The sequence below is a fragment of the Uloborus diversus genome, chromosome 10 (assembly GCF_026930045.1).
Source record: "Uloborus diversus isolate 005 chromosome 10, Udiv.v.3.1, whole genome shotgun sequence".
NCBI lineage: Eukaryota > Metazoa > Arthropoda > Arachnida > Araneae > Uloboridae > Uloborus > Uloborus diversus.
In genome coordinates, this window is record NC_072740.1 from 53,930,261 (window position 1) to 53,946,761 (window position 16,501).

Here is a 16,501-nt window from a genome sequence, read left to right on the forward strand (position 1 = left end):
GTGAAGAAAAGTAACTGTAATTGCAGTGAATTTGATCACTACGAATAAGTAACCTAACTCAATTCAGCGCCCATTTCCCTCCCATATGACCCGAAAAAGAGGTTAACATTGTAAATATCGTATCTCAACTTACCAGAGTCGCACTATCCAGAGTCCGTTCACATTGATCAAAAACCGGCACATGACAAGTTCTTTCAAATTGCGAAAAGAAAATTCCCTATAAAGGGAAAAGCAGATTTTTGTCCTACTCCTTACTAGATGAAAAGCGGGATAGTACAGAGGAGGTAGGGGTCAACAGCAGGTCATCATGTAAACGCGTGCTTTCGAAAATCCCTACTCCTGGCAATAAGCCGAGTCATAGCATTTCCTCTGCAAACTCGCTCACTCGCACACCAACCTTTCTGATCGAGTTTCGAGTTGATTTCGGTTTTTCGACGAACGTTCCGCAACTTGGTTGGTTAAAGCTAAGTCTGCGGAGTAAGAAAATTAAAACATTTCCAATAAATAGTTGGAGTTGGACATTTTCCCTCAAAGTTCGCAAATCTGCCTGGACTGGAGTTTAGAGTCGGACTGATTTTGGAGTAAAAGAGTGAGTCGGAGGCTTCTAATTCCTTGAGTCGGATTCTGATTTTCTGCAATGAAAAAATTTCTTTAAACGTTCATCTTTCAAACTTTCAATTCTTTTTTTATTTCAAATTGTATTATTTCTTTTGTATGCCGGCAATTTTTTTAAAAGTTTGTGGGAAAACTGACTATTATGAGCCGAAAACCTTCAAATAAAATTATATCTTCGTGAATAGAAGTGATACTTTCACGAAACTACGAAATAATTGTGCATAGTAGATAAACTATGAAATTTTCTGTTGATTTCCAGCTATTTACGATGAAGGAAGATAACAAAAAATTCGTTTCCCTCAATTTGTTTCTCATTCCCCTTAATGAATGGGTGATTTAATTTTTATTGAAAAATGACTGCTGAAGCATACCTTTTATGTGACAAAAATTGGTAACGTACTTCTCGTGAATTCCGTAAAAATGAATTTTTGAAAGTATCCCAATACTTTTGGTTACACAGAACGTAACTACAAATGGAGAAAAATGAAAAGCTTTTCCATGTACGCAGATAACAGACCTCGACAGTGAAGTATTTTTGAACAGATCTCACAGGCAAACGAAAGATAATTTTTTCAGTACTAACATTTTTCGACTGGAGGCCAATTTTGTACTAAACTGTATCTTACTATTTTTCACATGTGAAAGAGAAACTAATTTTTTCGAAAGCTTATTCTATAAAATAAATACGCCTATTTTCCACTTTGGTAGTATGTATTATTTGAATACAGAGAGGACAAAATAAAGGAAGGAATCTGAGGAAATTGCAATCCTTGTGGGAGACCGATCATGTGACAAATATTATACAGCTGCAAAAAGTGACATTTTTGAAAGATGCATATAAAGCAGTGTTGGGCATTAATCAATTATTTTTTCAATTGCCTTTTTAATTGATTAAAAAAGTAATTGCAGTTAAATTAAATGCAATTTAAACTATTAATTGTACTTTGCAATTAATTTAATTAATGTACGTTAATCGCTTTTCACAATTAAAATAATTGCAATTAAGTTTTAATTGTTTCATAAAACAATTGAAAAATAACAATTAACTTAACGTATTCATAGGTACAGCGCAGCGTTCAGAGTTCAAAGTATTATTCGAATTCGTATTTTCGTTCAGTGTTGATTGCTCGCTCGCCGCTTGAACTATTCTCGTCTTGGCAAGTTTTTTCCACACACATATGTTTGTGTTTTAATTAAGTGTTTTAAAATTGTGCAGATCATTGTTTTATAGTATAACCTGTAACAGGGGAAATCGGAAAGGACATAACAGGGGACGTAAGATCTCAGAGACCGCTCTGTTTATTTATTTTTTTTTAATCGTGTAATTAAGATGCAGTTCTGTAATTTCCCTCAGATGTTCTTCTGACTTTTACTAGTAAGGACTTTTTTTTTAATTTTTAATTGAAATATACCTTTTTTGAGGATATTTTGCTGGAGCCATTAAGATTTTTTGAGAAAAGTCATATGCTGCATTAAATAATTTATTGGCTCGTAATAAAGTTACTGATACATGAAATACACCGCCAGCTCAGTCATTTCCAGCCGAGGACTGCAGTTTCGTGCTTATTAGCACGCATCAGCCCGGCATAAGAAAGTGACTGAACTGGAGATGAAAAACGTCTTAAGGAAGCCAAGAGTGCCAAACAAACTGGTAGCTGATATAGAATTAGCGCAGACCAGACGAGTGACCGAAGCAATGGTTCTGTTCAACTCTAGTATTTCATATATTTCTGCTTTAGCCCTGGCTATTGGGCGGTAATTTACTGAAAGTTACTGATATTTTATTTGTTGCTAACATGTGTATTTAAATAGTTAGATAGTAATATGGTACCCGTTTAGCGTCCACGTCCCAGATAGACCTGTCGTGTGTAGAATATATTGTACAAAATCAGTAATTTTTTTATGAGTTAGTTTTAATTAAAATTCACAGAACAATCGACAATTGTTAATTGTAGTAAACTACAATTAACTAATTGTGGTAAACTACAACTAACAATTAATTGTTAACTGTGGAAAACTACAATTAACAATTAATTGTAATTTTCCACACTTACAATTGATCAATTGTTAGTTGTTGTGGTTACGTTTACCAATTAATCAACTGTTAATGTTTAATTGTCAATGCAATTAAAATTTGCCCAACTCGGATACAAAGTTAGTGATGCTTTGATTAATTACAGCTGTTAAAACACTTGTTCTCTTTTTGATGCTTTGAGGAAAATTTTATGCAACTGCTCAAAATTTCAACAAGATCAAAATTTGTGCCAAGCACGTTATAGCCATTTTTAAACAAGAATCAGACCCGTCATTTGAACAATCAGGGGGAAGTTGGTTCCCTCCCTCGAGATTGTAAATCATAATGCATGTATTGTTACACGTATTTTGAAGGGTTTTTTTAAATAAAATGCCTGAGTTTTGAGTATATCGTCGCTAAAATAACGAATGAGTGTATCTCAAAAAAATCGAAAAATGAGTTATGGCCACCACAGAAATGTCCGAAGTCTATTTTATAATATGACCAATGGCGTATATCTACAATGAATACTAAAGAAGTTACAGTCCCTCACACTGGTGGCGGTTCTCAAGCGATACAATAAACTGGAAATCTTTAAAACGGTTTTCTGCAAAATGCTGAAAAGTGAGATACGCCCATTCGTCTTTTCAGCGACGATATGAGTATACACCCTTATTCTCCCTCCCCCGGAAAACTTTGAAATGACGAACCTTGTTGATTTATCTTAAATTATCCGTTTATTCTGTCAAAAATTAGCAATGATCTTCAATGAAAATAAAAAGAATCTACAATATTCCTATAAGTATAGGGTTTTAAAAAGATATAAATTAACATAATAAAGTAGCGACATTTCTTGAAAATTTGTAACATTTTAAAGCGGAAACAGTTACACGAGGAAAAAAAAAAAATTGAGAATTTTGGAAAAATTTCTAATCATACGTTAAAAAATACGCATATACACATGTAATTTAAAATATGATTTATGTACAATATAACTCATACAAAAAATATAAAAACTTTAGTTCGTTGCTTCCAATTCATCCAAAATAGTATTAAGATTTCAGCTTCTCATTACCAAAAAAAAAAAAAAAGGAATCTGTACAGTGCTGCAACTTTTCAAGAGCACATCAGCACATGGTTACACAAACACAAAACGAAAAATCACACAAAAATCTTTTTTGATTAATATGTCAATGAAATGATCACATCTTCAAATAGCTTACCACCTAGTTTAAAAATGTATGACACAAGCTTTGTTCTTCGTATAGTGGAAAATGAACAAGTTAGCCACAGAGAACCTCCGTCATCTAGCCTGCAATGACATTCAGATGTTTTGTATAAAAAGAGCTAATGTACTCAATATCATTTGGAGCACACACCATATGTTATAGGACGTATATGCGGCAATCGTTTTTGAGGATATATTGTTCGATAACTTATAGTAGCAAAAGAAGACTTTTTCAAGAAAGTAAGAGGATGACGACACAGACTACAACCATTGAAGAACATTTCCCAAAGAGGAGACAGAAGCCTTTGCAATGAAAAAACTATGCTGTTTTCCGGATATCCAATATGCTCCACAAATGCATATTTTCCTCCCTGAAAATAAAATTTCCATAATCAGCAACATCAACATGTTAAGAACGAATGAAGTAAAAGAATTTATAAGCAGTCAGTACTAATCGCTGCTCCTAGTTCTACAGCGATAACTTTACAATTTAATTTCTTTTGCGCTTTTTTTTTTTTTTTTTTTTGAATTATCAATGCATCTTTTCTTAAACTATACGAAATGATGCAACGCTAACACAGCCAGAGTCAAGAGAAATTACTGCCAAGGGACTGTTCATAAATGCCACATGTTTTCACCATTTTTGACCTCCTCCCTCATGTGTCACACCTGACATTACCTTCTTCCCCCTTTTTCACATATCACCTATTTTTCATAAAAATATCCTGAAAGAGCATGAGTTTACGTCGGATCTCGACCAAATTTGGCAGGGAGGTAATTGGGCACCCGAGAAGGAACGTAGGGTTTGAACGCCCGAGAAAAACCGAACTGTTCGAATTTTAATTTTAGGACCCGAAAATGGCATTAAATGGTTCTTTCCACCCTAAATAATTATCCGATCAGTTCGGTTTTGGCGCAATTCAAAAGCGCGCCAAAAAACCCCAGAGTTCATTCATTTCTTTCGAATCAAAAAAAAAGAAAGCTGTAAAATCACCGGGAAAAAATTAAAAAGCACTCTGCTAAGCCTAATGGAACAGAAATTTAAATCGGAAAATTATCGTTAGCGCGATCTCATTTTAAATTAGCGTTCAGAAGGTTGCCAATTTTTTTTTTCATCGGTTGTGACTAAATAAATTTTGTTTTTGTTTTGAGGTAAAAAATTTCCCCTTTTTATTAATATTTGGCGATTTTTCTTCTTTTTTTTTCGGATTTTAGTTTTATTTATGGAAGGTTGCGTTTAATTTTTTCGGGAACTTTTGATTTGCCGTTTTCTTTCTTTGAGAATGATTATTTTGACGGGAAATTTTACAGTATTTTTTTTTGTCTATAATTGAACCCAGATTTTTTTTCTATAATTGCAGCCTGATTGCTGAACGTCACTTAAAACTTATTTTCGAAGTAGACCCTGAAATCCGGGCAATGCAGCTAGTTAGGAAATAAAAATAAAAACCGTCTTTTTTGAAGAGACTCCTAATTTTTTTTTTTTTTTTTTTTTTTTTTTTTTTTTTCATGTATTCCTTTGATTAGAATCTCGAACACGAACGGAGATCAGTAACTAGAGGTTGGTGCAAAAGAGAAAAGCCTTATCTTCACATATACATGCATCTAAAAAACAAAATTTCATTTGTTTTTTGTTCGCACATTGCAACTTAGTATACTAGCTTTTTTTTTTTTTCGTTTTCATACTGTTTTTTTTTTTTTTTTCATGAAAAAATGAAAAGCTTTTTTATGTAAAACTAGCTTCCTACCGTGCGTTTAGCAGCGTGCTTATTATGCTGAACCTTGACTGACCCCATGAAAGCATGAGTTTTCGCAGAACGCAACATTTCTTGTAATCCCCTTCAAAGTTCTCTCATGACTTCCTTTTACTCCAATTTAACGCCATTTCCCTATTACTGGCAATTTTAATGTGATTCAATAGTTTACTCTCTAAATATCACCAACAGTGGCCTAATTAAAATCACATTTTTAAAAAAATCGCCAAATTTGTCACCAAGTTGGCGACCAAACTTGGCGACCAAAAGACTGGCGATATATCGCCAGATGTCCGCCAAATGATAACACCACTTGAGTTTACATCGAAATTAACAATGATTTACCCCCCAAAAGGGGCAAAAGACCCCTTTAGAAACACCCGAATGCAACCAAAAGGAGAGGTGCATAACTAGACCCCACTAGGAGTCTACGTACCAAATTTAAACTTTCTAGCACATACCGTTCTTGAGTAATGCGACATACATACGTACATACAGACGTCACGAGAAAAGTCGTTGTAATTAATTCGGAGGGAATGTCAAAATGGATATTTCGGGTGTTTATACGTTCTTAGGTACTTATCCACCTGTGGTCGAGTCGAAAAAAAAACTCAACATTCATTCGGGGGTGAGTTTTAAAACGGAAATTAAGGTCGATTTTTGAGTGAAAATTTTTTTACGAATACAATACTTCCTTTTTTGTAAAGGGAAGTAAAAAGAAAATAAGAAAAAACTTACAATGCCATCTCCTGTTTTTCAAGTCAATTAATCAAAATGTTCCATTTTTTTGGGGGGGGGGGGGGGGTCACAATGACCTTCGGTGACTTCCCATGTTGGCGACAGTAGGGGAGGTGCAATTTCTTAAAGTTCCGGGTGTGGCGCTAGACCCCATAGGTATGCTACTCTGGCGTTCATTTATCATCCAATTTCACTTTCTCTTTTCACTCATGTGTGGGTATAAATACTAAATTATTTCACCAAACAACGAATCTCCCAATAGATGGAGCCACTACCCTTTTATTACTGCTACAGTGTGTCCCAGACAAGCTAGGGCACAACTGCTCCTCTCTCTCACATTCCAAAAAAAAAAAAAAAATTAAAATTAAACAAAACAAAAAAAGAGGCATTCAAGAATAATTTGACGGTTTCTTCAATTTCAAAATTTATCAGCTCCAGTAACTTTATCACTGATTTTGAAAGTGCACGTACAGGGGCGGATACAGAAAAATCTTTTGGAGGGGGCACGGGAAACTTAATAGCCCCCCCCCCCCTCCGCCGGCTTCGACGTTTCCAAAGTTTTAAAGACTTTATTTTTAAATGTGCGTGTTTGATTTTTTTTTTATATAGGATTCCTTCAGGTCAATGAATCTACTTCTAAGTACATGAATATTATGCACTAATATAGTTTGAATGTGGCTGGAAAACATCTTTAACGTTTCAAGCCATTTAAATACTAAACCCAATATAATGTCACCGAGATGCTAGACAATAAGCGGCTTTACTTAGGAACATTGTCATAATGATTATAACACGAGGGCAAGGATATTAGATAAACCCATACCTCACCTTTGAGTTTTTTTTAATTAAATTTTTAAAGAAAATCATAACTTCATAAGAATTAGTGGAACGAATCGCGATAACACGCTCCCTTGAATTCAAAACCAGTGAGTTAAATGTATTCTGCAGCACTGCGCCTCTGACTCCAGTAATATTTCTTTAGGCAACAAAAATGCTTTTATTCAAAATATGCAGTGTGTGTTTTGTGTTCTTTTAAAATTAACTATGTAAAAAAACTGCAAAAGAAAGGTCAATTAAAAAGTAATAAATAAGATAGTGAAATTAATTTATCCTTTGGGGGGAGGGGGCACGGGCCCCCTGCCCTCCCCTAAAATCCGCTACTGTGTATGTATCTCCAGTGGAAGCTCATTGAAAAGGGAAAGTTATTGGTGTTTAGCAGGCCCGTCATTTCGAATTTTTCCGGTGGGGGGGGGTGCAAAGGGGGTGCACTCTATACAAATTTTATCGAAAAACAGTGAAAAATCACCCCCACTGATGCGCAAAAACAGTTTTTTCTAGCTACATATATAATTCCGTGTGTCATAAATTTTTCAAATGAATACTCATTTTTTGACCACCCGGTACTTCAGAATTTATATTTTAATGCGGTATTATTAAGTATTATTTATATTTTAATGCGGTATTATTAAGTATTAACAGCTTACATGTCACGCAACATGCAAAAATTGAAAAGAGAAAAAAGCACAGGTTGAGTTTCCGTGAGCTTCTAAGCAAAATTAAGCCCAGGATGTATTTTTCCTAATCTTAATGAAATTTAGGATTTACTAGAATAAATTATATTAATTTTTTGGCAAGAGAGAATTGTTCATGCTACAAATCAAATGAGTTAACTATTAACTATGAAAAAAAACGTATGGGTTTTTTTTTTTTTAATTTTTCATTTTTTAAACTGAACATTAGACCCTGTTTTGAAATAGATAGCAACGAATTTGAAACTGCGTCGAGTTTCACTTGCTTGGGATCAGTTATTAGTACTAGAATATTCCTGGAATGCAGAACTAGCTATTTTTGGAAAATAGAGCTTACTACGATGGAATACATAAATAGAAATAACTCTTCAAATTGATATTGAAAAATCAATTCCTCAAAGAAAAATCCTAGAAGTAAGTATTCTAGGTGGTAATCGAATAAATTACCTTTGTTAAATGAAAAATAATCATATAAGCTTTGTGCTACAATATGATTAAAGTGAAATACCAACGTAAATAAAGCACAAATTTTGAAGAAAATACAGCATATAGCTATTTCAAGGCTACAATGGAACCTCTTCATCAGTGCAAAAAGCTCACCAACGCAACCGAAAGTCGCAAGAGAACGCTCGGTTCTCTCGTGACTTTCGGTTGCGTTGGGGAGGTTTTTGCAATGATAAAGAGGCTCCATTGTAGCCTTGAAATAGCTATATGCTGTATTTTCTTCAAAATTTGTGCTTTATTTACGTTGGTTTTTCACTTTGATCATAAATTACCTTTGTGCTTGAAAGTGAGATAAGAAATAACCAAGATTCAACTGCACAAGTTGCAGATTACTGCAGACACGTGTTTCGGCGTTACAAGGAACGTCTTTTTCAATGCAAAAGAATTGAGCTTATGGATGAAATGACCATTTCATTGCTCATTCATCAATTTGTGCAATTAAATCGTTATTATTTCTTACTTCACTATTCTTGGCGGCGTTAATGAAAATATTTATAGAAGATACAAATTTGAACTAAGCAAATCTCTAAACAGCCCGAGGTCATAAAATACATAAAAATAAGTAGAATGAATTGCATGGCCCCTTATTTGCTCTGAATGTGGGATTATAAAGTTATTTTTAAAAAGTGCTGAAATTTAAGCCTGCTAGAACTAAAGAGCAAAGAATGAGATGGGCAGGTCATGTAGTTCGCATGTCCTCTGAATCTATCCCACTTATGATCTTAAATGCAAGACCAACTGGCAAACGTCTGAGACCAGAAATTCGATGGCTAGATTGCTTGGAAAGAAACCTCAAAACTATTAAATCCAAAAAATTGGAGAAGTCAAGCGAAAAATAGATCCAACTGGAAGAAACTTATGGAAAAGGCCAGGACCCACAATGGCTTGTCGACTCAATGATGATGAGAACTAAAGAGCACGTTTAAGATGGATTAACTCGAGCCCGATTAAAATTGATTAATTCATTAAAGTTGAATTTTTTATCAATTAACGAGAATTTGAGATCGATAGTCAATAAGCAGTTATTTCGGAAATTAAAGCATTGGCCCAGATGGCCGTCTCGCCAATTTTGATGATCAGTATAGTTAAAAATTATTCGAACTAAACAAAAATTTTAAGAAAACATAAAAATGAAACAAGATTTCAGTTATTGTACGGTTTTGTAGCTTGCTCTAGTCAAAAGGAAAATTATTCAGCTCTGCTTAGAGCCCTAAATAGATATTTGGCTTGCTCAAAAGAACATATTTAAGAGAATTCTCAAAGATATTTGTAAAAGCTTGATCAATTGTTAAATAGCTTATATACATTACATTCTCGAACGCACCAATGTTTAAAGCAAAATAATCTATAGGGTCGTCCACAAATAATGTCACTATTTGAGGGGAAGGGGGTTAAGAAATGTTGACAGTTTGTAACAAGGGAAAGGGAGGTGGTAGCAGAGAGTTAGACATATTTTTTATCACAATATGCTTATGAAAAATAGCGTGACATGTGACAAGGGGAGGGCCGAAAGGTGAAATGTGATACTTTGTGACAAAGGGGGGAAGTGGGGTAAAATATGTTGAAAAAAAGGTGACATCACTTATAGACAGCACCTTACAAGATGTCCCATAAATGTTGGGATAAACTTGCAAGGGGTGTAATAGGACATAATATTGTGATCAATCAGTGTGTCCAGCATTTATGGGACCCACCCTCGTTCATACCCTTTAAACGTAAAGCATTTTATTATGCCTCAATCGCCATGTCCCCAAACACTTCTCAATACAGTATATATCCATTCAGTACCTTGAATTATTATAACATGTATATATTTGTTACAATAGATTAACTGGCTAATTCGATACTGAAGACTGATAAAGTTCTGCAAAACTTCAAGAATATTGAAAACTTAGGCCAGGCTAGGGGGAGAGTCGAAGTGGAAACTGCAATAACCTAGATTGTATATTATGCTTTTAATTTCATACATGTAATGCACCACAATCTTAAATCCGTTATTTGAATATGCGTATCTTATACCTTAACGATTTACTTGTAAATTTATTACAAATGTACAAATTTGGCTATAGGCGTGGCACTCGCAAAAGTAAGCAACGCCATTCATTTTAAAATTTTCATTAATTTTGAAACAGGTTTAATCCTCGAAAAGAAAAATTGCAATAGTCTGCAGAAAAAATGGAAAATAATAAAACTAAAAATGAATTGTAGACTTAAATGAAATATTTATTACTAGTTCTCTCATGTTTTAAAATTAATGTTAAGTTTTTTAAAAAGTTTTAAAATTAATGTAAGGTACCTACGGTACATAAGTTGTAAATATTCATTGGTACCGATGTATGTGTAGTGACCGATGTCGGCTCATAATACTCAGTTCTGTTATTTGAAAAAAATTTAGAACAGGATCAAACAGAAGTATCTTTTTTGTATGTAAATAAACACGAGAGTATTAAGATTTTAAACATTATGACTAGGATTTAATTTATAGCAAAAAATGAATTGTTTATTGTAATTAATGCTACAGAGAAGAGGGTATACCAGACGGAAAAAATGTTGTTTCTAGTTAATATTTTAAAGTAAAAATCATGTTAAATATGACCAATCCTCATCTGTTGTGTTCAAGCTTCTAGTTTTGCGCGAAATAAGAAAGATATCAGTGAAAACTCGGAAAGATAAAACAACGATAAAAGTCGGAAAGTGCATTAGTCGGACAAGGTTATGAAGAAAAAAGATAAAATACCATTACGACTTTTTCACTGGAATTGGGGGGAACAGCGTATCTACTTAATCAGAGGTCCCCCCGCCCAAAAAAAAAAAGAGAGCAATAGCTTGCCCCCTCACCCAAATACATCGGAGACTCCCCAAGTATGAGAATCCCCAAAAAAGAAAAAATATCGCGAAAAACACCCCTTAAAAGTTTTAATGACACAGTCTGCACCATCATCTTCCTCCTGGGGGATATCTGACTTCATCGTGAAATGTCTTCCTTTCACATTTTTTTCTTTTTTTTTTGAAGTGTAAGGTATCCGTTATATTCTAATGGGATATGAAAGAGAACTATTATATTTAAACTATTCGTCTAACTATATTAATGGTCTTTTTTCTCTTCAAGTGTCATACGTAATAATTATGGGGTCGTAGAAAGTATGCCAAATAGTTGCCTGTACCTTTTCAGTTTTATCGATTGAACAAGAGAAAAAAATAGAATTATCTAGACTGGACCTGTCATAACATTTCAAATGAACTAGAACACGAAAAAAGGGAATTTCAGCAAAAACCAGACAAAAGTAATCGTTTATTACTTGAAGCTTATTGTAACGTTTTGAATTTTTCCCACACATCTTGATAAAAGTCTCCAAATGTATATACCTTCAAAATTGTTTTTAAATGTTTAATAGTAAAGACAGTGTTCGATAATGTAGCTTCCGTTTAAAATTTTGCTATAACGAATTTTGATTGAACTATGGATTTTAGTTTCTTTGTTTAATTTAACGATCATTTTGCTGTGTAAAAGCATTTCATCTGTCATTTTTGCCCGCATTATTAGTTCATACTTTCAAGAGGAAAAATAACTGCGGCAATAAAAGATACGATTACTGACAAAAAGGAAGAAACAATTATGCTTTTACTTCATCGCACAAGGGAATGGCGGGATTCGCATCAAGGGAGTATCCAGAGGGAGGCAAGGAGGGAAGTATGCCCCCCCCCCCACCCTTTTATTTTCGACATTACTTAGTTATGGTTGAGTTTTGTTTATACACGGTTACCTTGAAGTCTTCGGAGCGATAAACATCGGTTTGAACTTCATCCATGCCATTGAACATGCGAAACTTGAAGTAAAAGAATTTGAGAAAGGTATAAATTAAATATTGCTTGTTTTTACATTGATGAATAGTTTTTTATTTTTATTTATTTATTTATTTTTTTTAAAGTACAGATGGTTATAGTGAAATGCAGAAAAAAACAACCTAACATCAGTATTTTATTACTCATTTTTTCTAAAAAAACAATACTTTAAAACGTAAACCGTTTTGTTGTAACGTTTTCAGATATTTTTCTTCAAACGATTTTCTAACAACAGCTTTTAACAAATCAGTATGAAGTGGGAAAAAAAGTTGTAAAGCAAAGTAAATATCATATTTGGCTTACAATACCCCTCAAAAGATAAACTCTTAAAAGAAGTTCATGGAAAGTTGCGGTTTTGCTTGAAACAGAGAGTAAAGGATTTTAAAAGCAATTTAAGTGTGTGTGTGTTTTTCAACTACGGGGAGTTTTTCATGTTCGTTCATTTGAAGGATTTTTTCACTCGTACATTTTTTGCAATACAGTATGCTCGTTTCAGACAAAATTCATTTTATATCATCTCACTGAAGATCCATAAACTTGAATCAACCGTTTTGCTACACTTAATTCACCTACATAGAGTTAAGAATTATATAAAATTTTGTATCTCTATGTCAAGGGCTTCGAAAGTGGTCCAATGACTTCTCAAGGAAGTTAGTTTCTTATGAAAATAATTATAGGTTTCGTTTTAGATTTGCTTGAGCAACTAACAGCGGGGGGTTTTTTGGACTTAATGACTTCCTTCTAGTTTCAATCTTAAGCAGGAAAAACAAACAGTTTTAGAACTTCTTTGCGTCCCGTTGCTTTGTTTTATGTGATGCAGCATTACGAGTCGTTAAAAAAATGGCAGGAGTCAAGTGGAGAAGCGGAAAAGCAAATTGAGGAAAATTGTAGCCTGTGCATAATTTATCGAAGGCATTCGTAGTTTCGTGAAGTTACTGAAGGCAATTTAAAATAAAATGTGTTATTGAAGGGTTGTTTTCAAATTTTGAAGCTGGAATCCGATTGAAGATTTTATCTTGACACACTCGTGACTGGTGACATGGAGTCACGTCATTTCAAATTAAATTTCTGGCTGCCGCTGAGGTGGATTCACGTCCCCAGGCAGCTTTATATGCTTAAAATCTATCAAGTATTAATCAACCAAGTACTTTGTGTGCTTGGTTAATAAAGAATTAAACTACTACGCATACTTTGCTAAACAAGTTACTGATAGGAAAAAAGGGGTAGGATGCTCATTCAGGCACTGATCCAGAGGGAGGCCGCGGAAGGTCATGACCTCCACCCTTTGAAGTGACCGAAGATAGCCAAAAGCTGCTTTTTTTTGGGGGGGGGGAATACATATTTCTAAAAATTCGCCCAAGATTCCCGATTTATACCCACAAATGACACTTTTGACCCTCCCTCTTCCTCCTCAAGGAAATGAGCCCCTCCAAAACCAGAAGCGGGATCCTACCTCTTGCCCATTAACCCCTTAAATTCTCATGAAATTTGATGTAAAAAGAGGCTGAAGTTTCTTTTTCACAGCATTTCTTAAATTATTTGTCTGGATATTTCATGCTGTCACAACAAATTTCCTTTCTTCAGCCACCTTGATTACATAGTATGTAAAATATTTGTGATTTTATTAAATGCGGCAAAGCTTCTTTGGAGCACTCTCTCTCTCTGTTTTTCACTGTTCTTTTTATGTTATCTGCAAGATGAATTTCCTCTACTTCTAAAAAAAAATTCCAAATTCAGAATAAAAAATGCAGTTTTTTTTAGCCTATATGTTAAAAATCCATTGCGAAAAATGGCAAATTTTGTGAGATTCTTCCTCTCATTCACTATGTCCTGCTTTGCACAAAACGAAACTCACTGTGTAGAAAAAGAGGAAGAATAGAAAAACATTGTCCACGTATGGTCATTTCATTTGAGGAATTGAGGGGGAGGGGGGCTTTAACAAGGAGTGAGAATAATTTTAGCACCTCTCACAGAAACAGCTCAATAATAAATAACGGCTGAAAACAACCGAATATTATACTAAGTTCAGAATCTGTCATTGCGTTACGTTTGTTCTGAAGCAAATATTGATACTACTGCGAAACAATTCGCCCATCAACGTGATTGACAATTTATTTACTTTTATTAATACGTTGAGAAAGCAAACTCGAAGAAATGTTTTTTGTGCTTTGTCTCTTAAATTTTGAAATGTGGTTGGTTATAATGTATCGCCGATTCCGGAAATGATCTTTTTTTCCGAGCATTGTTTGCAATAAGACAATTTCAACATTTACAAAAAAAAAAGATTTTTTTTCTTACATTTTAACTTGTAATATGTTATTACGCCTAATCAAGTGAAGGGCCGGAAGAAAAAAGTTTGGGGATGTCTTTTCTTATTTATTTATCACTTTTCGAGCATTCGAAAGGGAAGAATTTTTTCGCGGAAAAATTATATTAGACTCGCATTCGAACCATACAGAAATACTTAAGCATATTCGACGAAGATAACCCTTTAACCAAACTAGTCTACTGCTTGTATTGAAGAACTTAGTTGAAAGCTTCAAATTCTATTACGTGAATCTTATATGATTGTATTACAGCATAACATGATTCTCTTGAAATAAATTAATATCACTTTTCTTGTCAAATAAAAGTTTGCTTATCCGAAAGCTTGCAATTATTTCATGTCCACATTATACAATCCACGATTAGAAAAAAAAAAAAAGAAAGATGAATTATTATGTAAACATCTTTTTGAAGAGTTAATAGAAGTAGGAAATTTCATTGTGAGAGCTGAACGTTCGTATGTATAGTTTTTTTTATTCCAGTGTTCGAAAAAACGTTGTGTTGTAATAGCACTCGAAAACAAGGGCGCCCATATAGGGGGCAGGGGGGGCTCAAGCCTCCCCCCCTTAGAAATGAGAACTTCCTTGCTTTTAGTGCTTTTTTCTTTGCAAAAATATATAAAAATTTCTTTTCTAGCCATTAATGAATAAGTTATTAAAAATGTTAAATCTTAATATCTCTAATCTGTACTGAAATCTGTTTCCAAGCGGAAAATATTCTAAACCATGGGGAAAATTTGAGACCTCCCCCCCCCCCTTAAAATTTTGTATATGGGCGCCCTTGCTCGAAAATCTCTTATCCTATGTACAGGGAAAGTTTCGCAATTTAATGAATTTTTTCGTTTAAATTAATGTCACACTCCTTGGATGAACCGCAAACTAATGTAGGCAATCTCCAAGAACCAGCAATCTTGCAAAAACTTCATTGTGATTCCATATTTATCGTAACCAACTGTTAGTTTCATTATATACACATAATATTTATGCGTTTTATCTGTTAATTCTTTTTACCCCTTGCTCAGCCTTTTAGGAAATCTGCATGTAAACTTTGAAATAGGGTGTCGCTCCATCCGAAAAAAAATATTTTAAAAAGTTTTCTAAAAGCTGCGTTTTAATGTAATAAAAGTACAACATATTACAAGTTTTTTGTGATTTTTATAAGGTTTAACTGGGGAGGTGGGACGAGGTGTTTTCCACCCCAGAAGAATCTGATTTTTGCATTCAAACGTTCTATAATGCTTATACAGGTCATTTCATTTCGAGTTTTCCAGGGGAGGGGAAGCAAAATGTATGTACTCAATGCAAATTATATCGAAGACAAACCACGCCCGTATGTAAATACATTAATGTCACACAGTCAGGGGCTGGAAATTGCATCCTCATTAACTCCTAAATGATGCGCATGTGATCATATAATGTATGGCACTTATGGTACTATTTCAGTTGTATAAAGAAATATTCAGTTGTAAAAACTAATACAAAAATCATTGGAAGTTTTCCTACTTTAGTTTGCTGAATTTTAAAGAGTGCGCAAGAGATATAACGTTATGGTTACATACACCTCACCATTAACGATACAAAAATCTCCCACCAATAGAGAAAAAACACCAATTTTAATTTTTATATGGAGGATAAATTCAAGTATTTTAAGTCAATGAAATATCATTGATTACAAACAGTACTCGACCTAGAGTTTTCAGAGTTTTAGAAAATTTGACTTCAAATAATTTAATTTTCATTGAAGAGCACATGGAACGAAGTCCTACAATACGACCAGTCGAAATGAACTGAAGTATTGCAAACGGAATCTCTTAATAGCACGTGTTGCATTAAACAATTTTACTAGCCTCAAACAGACAGCCGATGTGCAAAAGTCAGAACAGTAAAACCTGTGTAAGTTGATAACTTGCGGTGCACTACTTTAGTGGTCAACTTACAAAGGTTGATCTTGA

At 34.0% G+C, this 16,501-nt stretch overlaps 1 protein-coding gene across 2 annotated transcripts in view; it reads right to left on the minus strand.

The window, feature by feature from the left end:
- Window positions 1–3,459: 3,459 nt before the first annotated feature.
- Window positions 3,460–16,501, minus strand: part of LOC129231419 (thiol S-methyltransferase METTL7B-like) — a 37,870-nt gene continuing 24,828 nt past the window's right edge. The window contains exon 2 of one of the 2 annotated variants that reach the window (XM_054865730.1): window positions 3,460–4,228. In XM_054865730.1, coding sequence (XP_054721705.1) covers window positions 3,992–4,228 — 237 coding nt within the window. In that variant the 3' untranslated portion in view covers window positions 3,460–3,991. The remainder of the gene's footprint in view (window positions 4,229–16,501) is intronic. The other variant, XM_054865729.1, reaches the window with a different exon arrangement.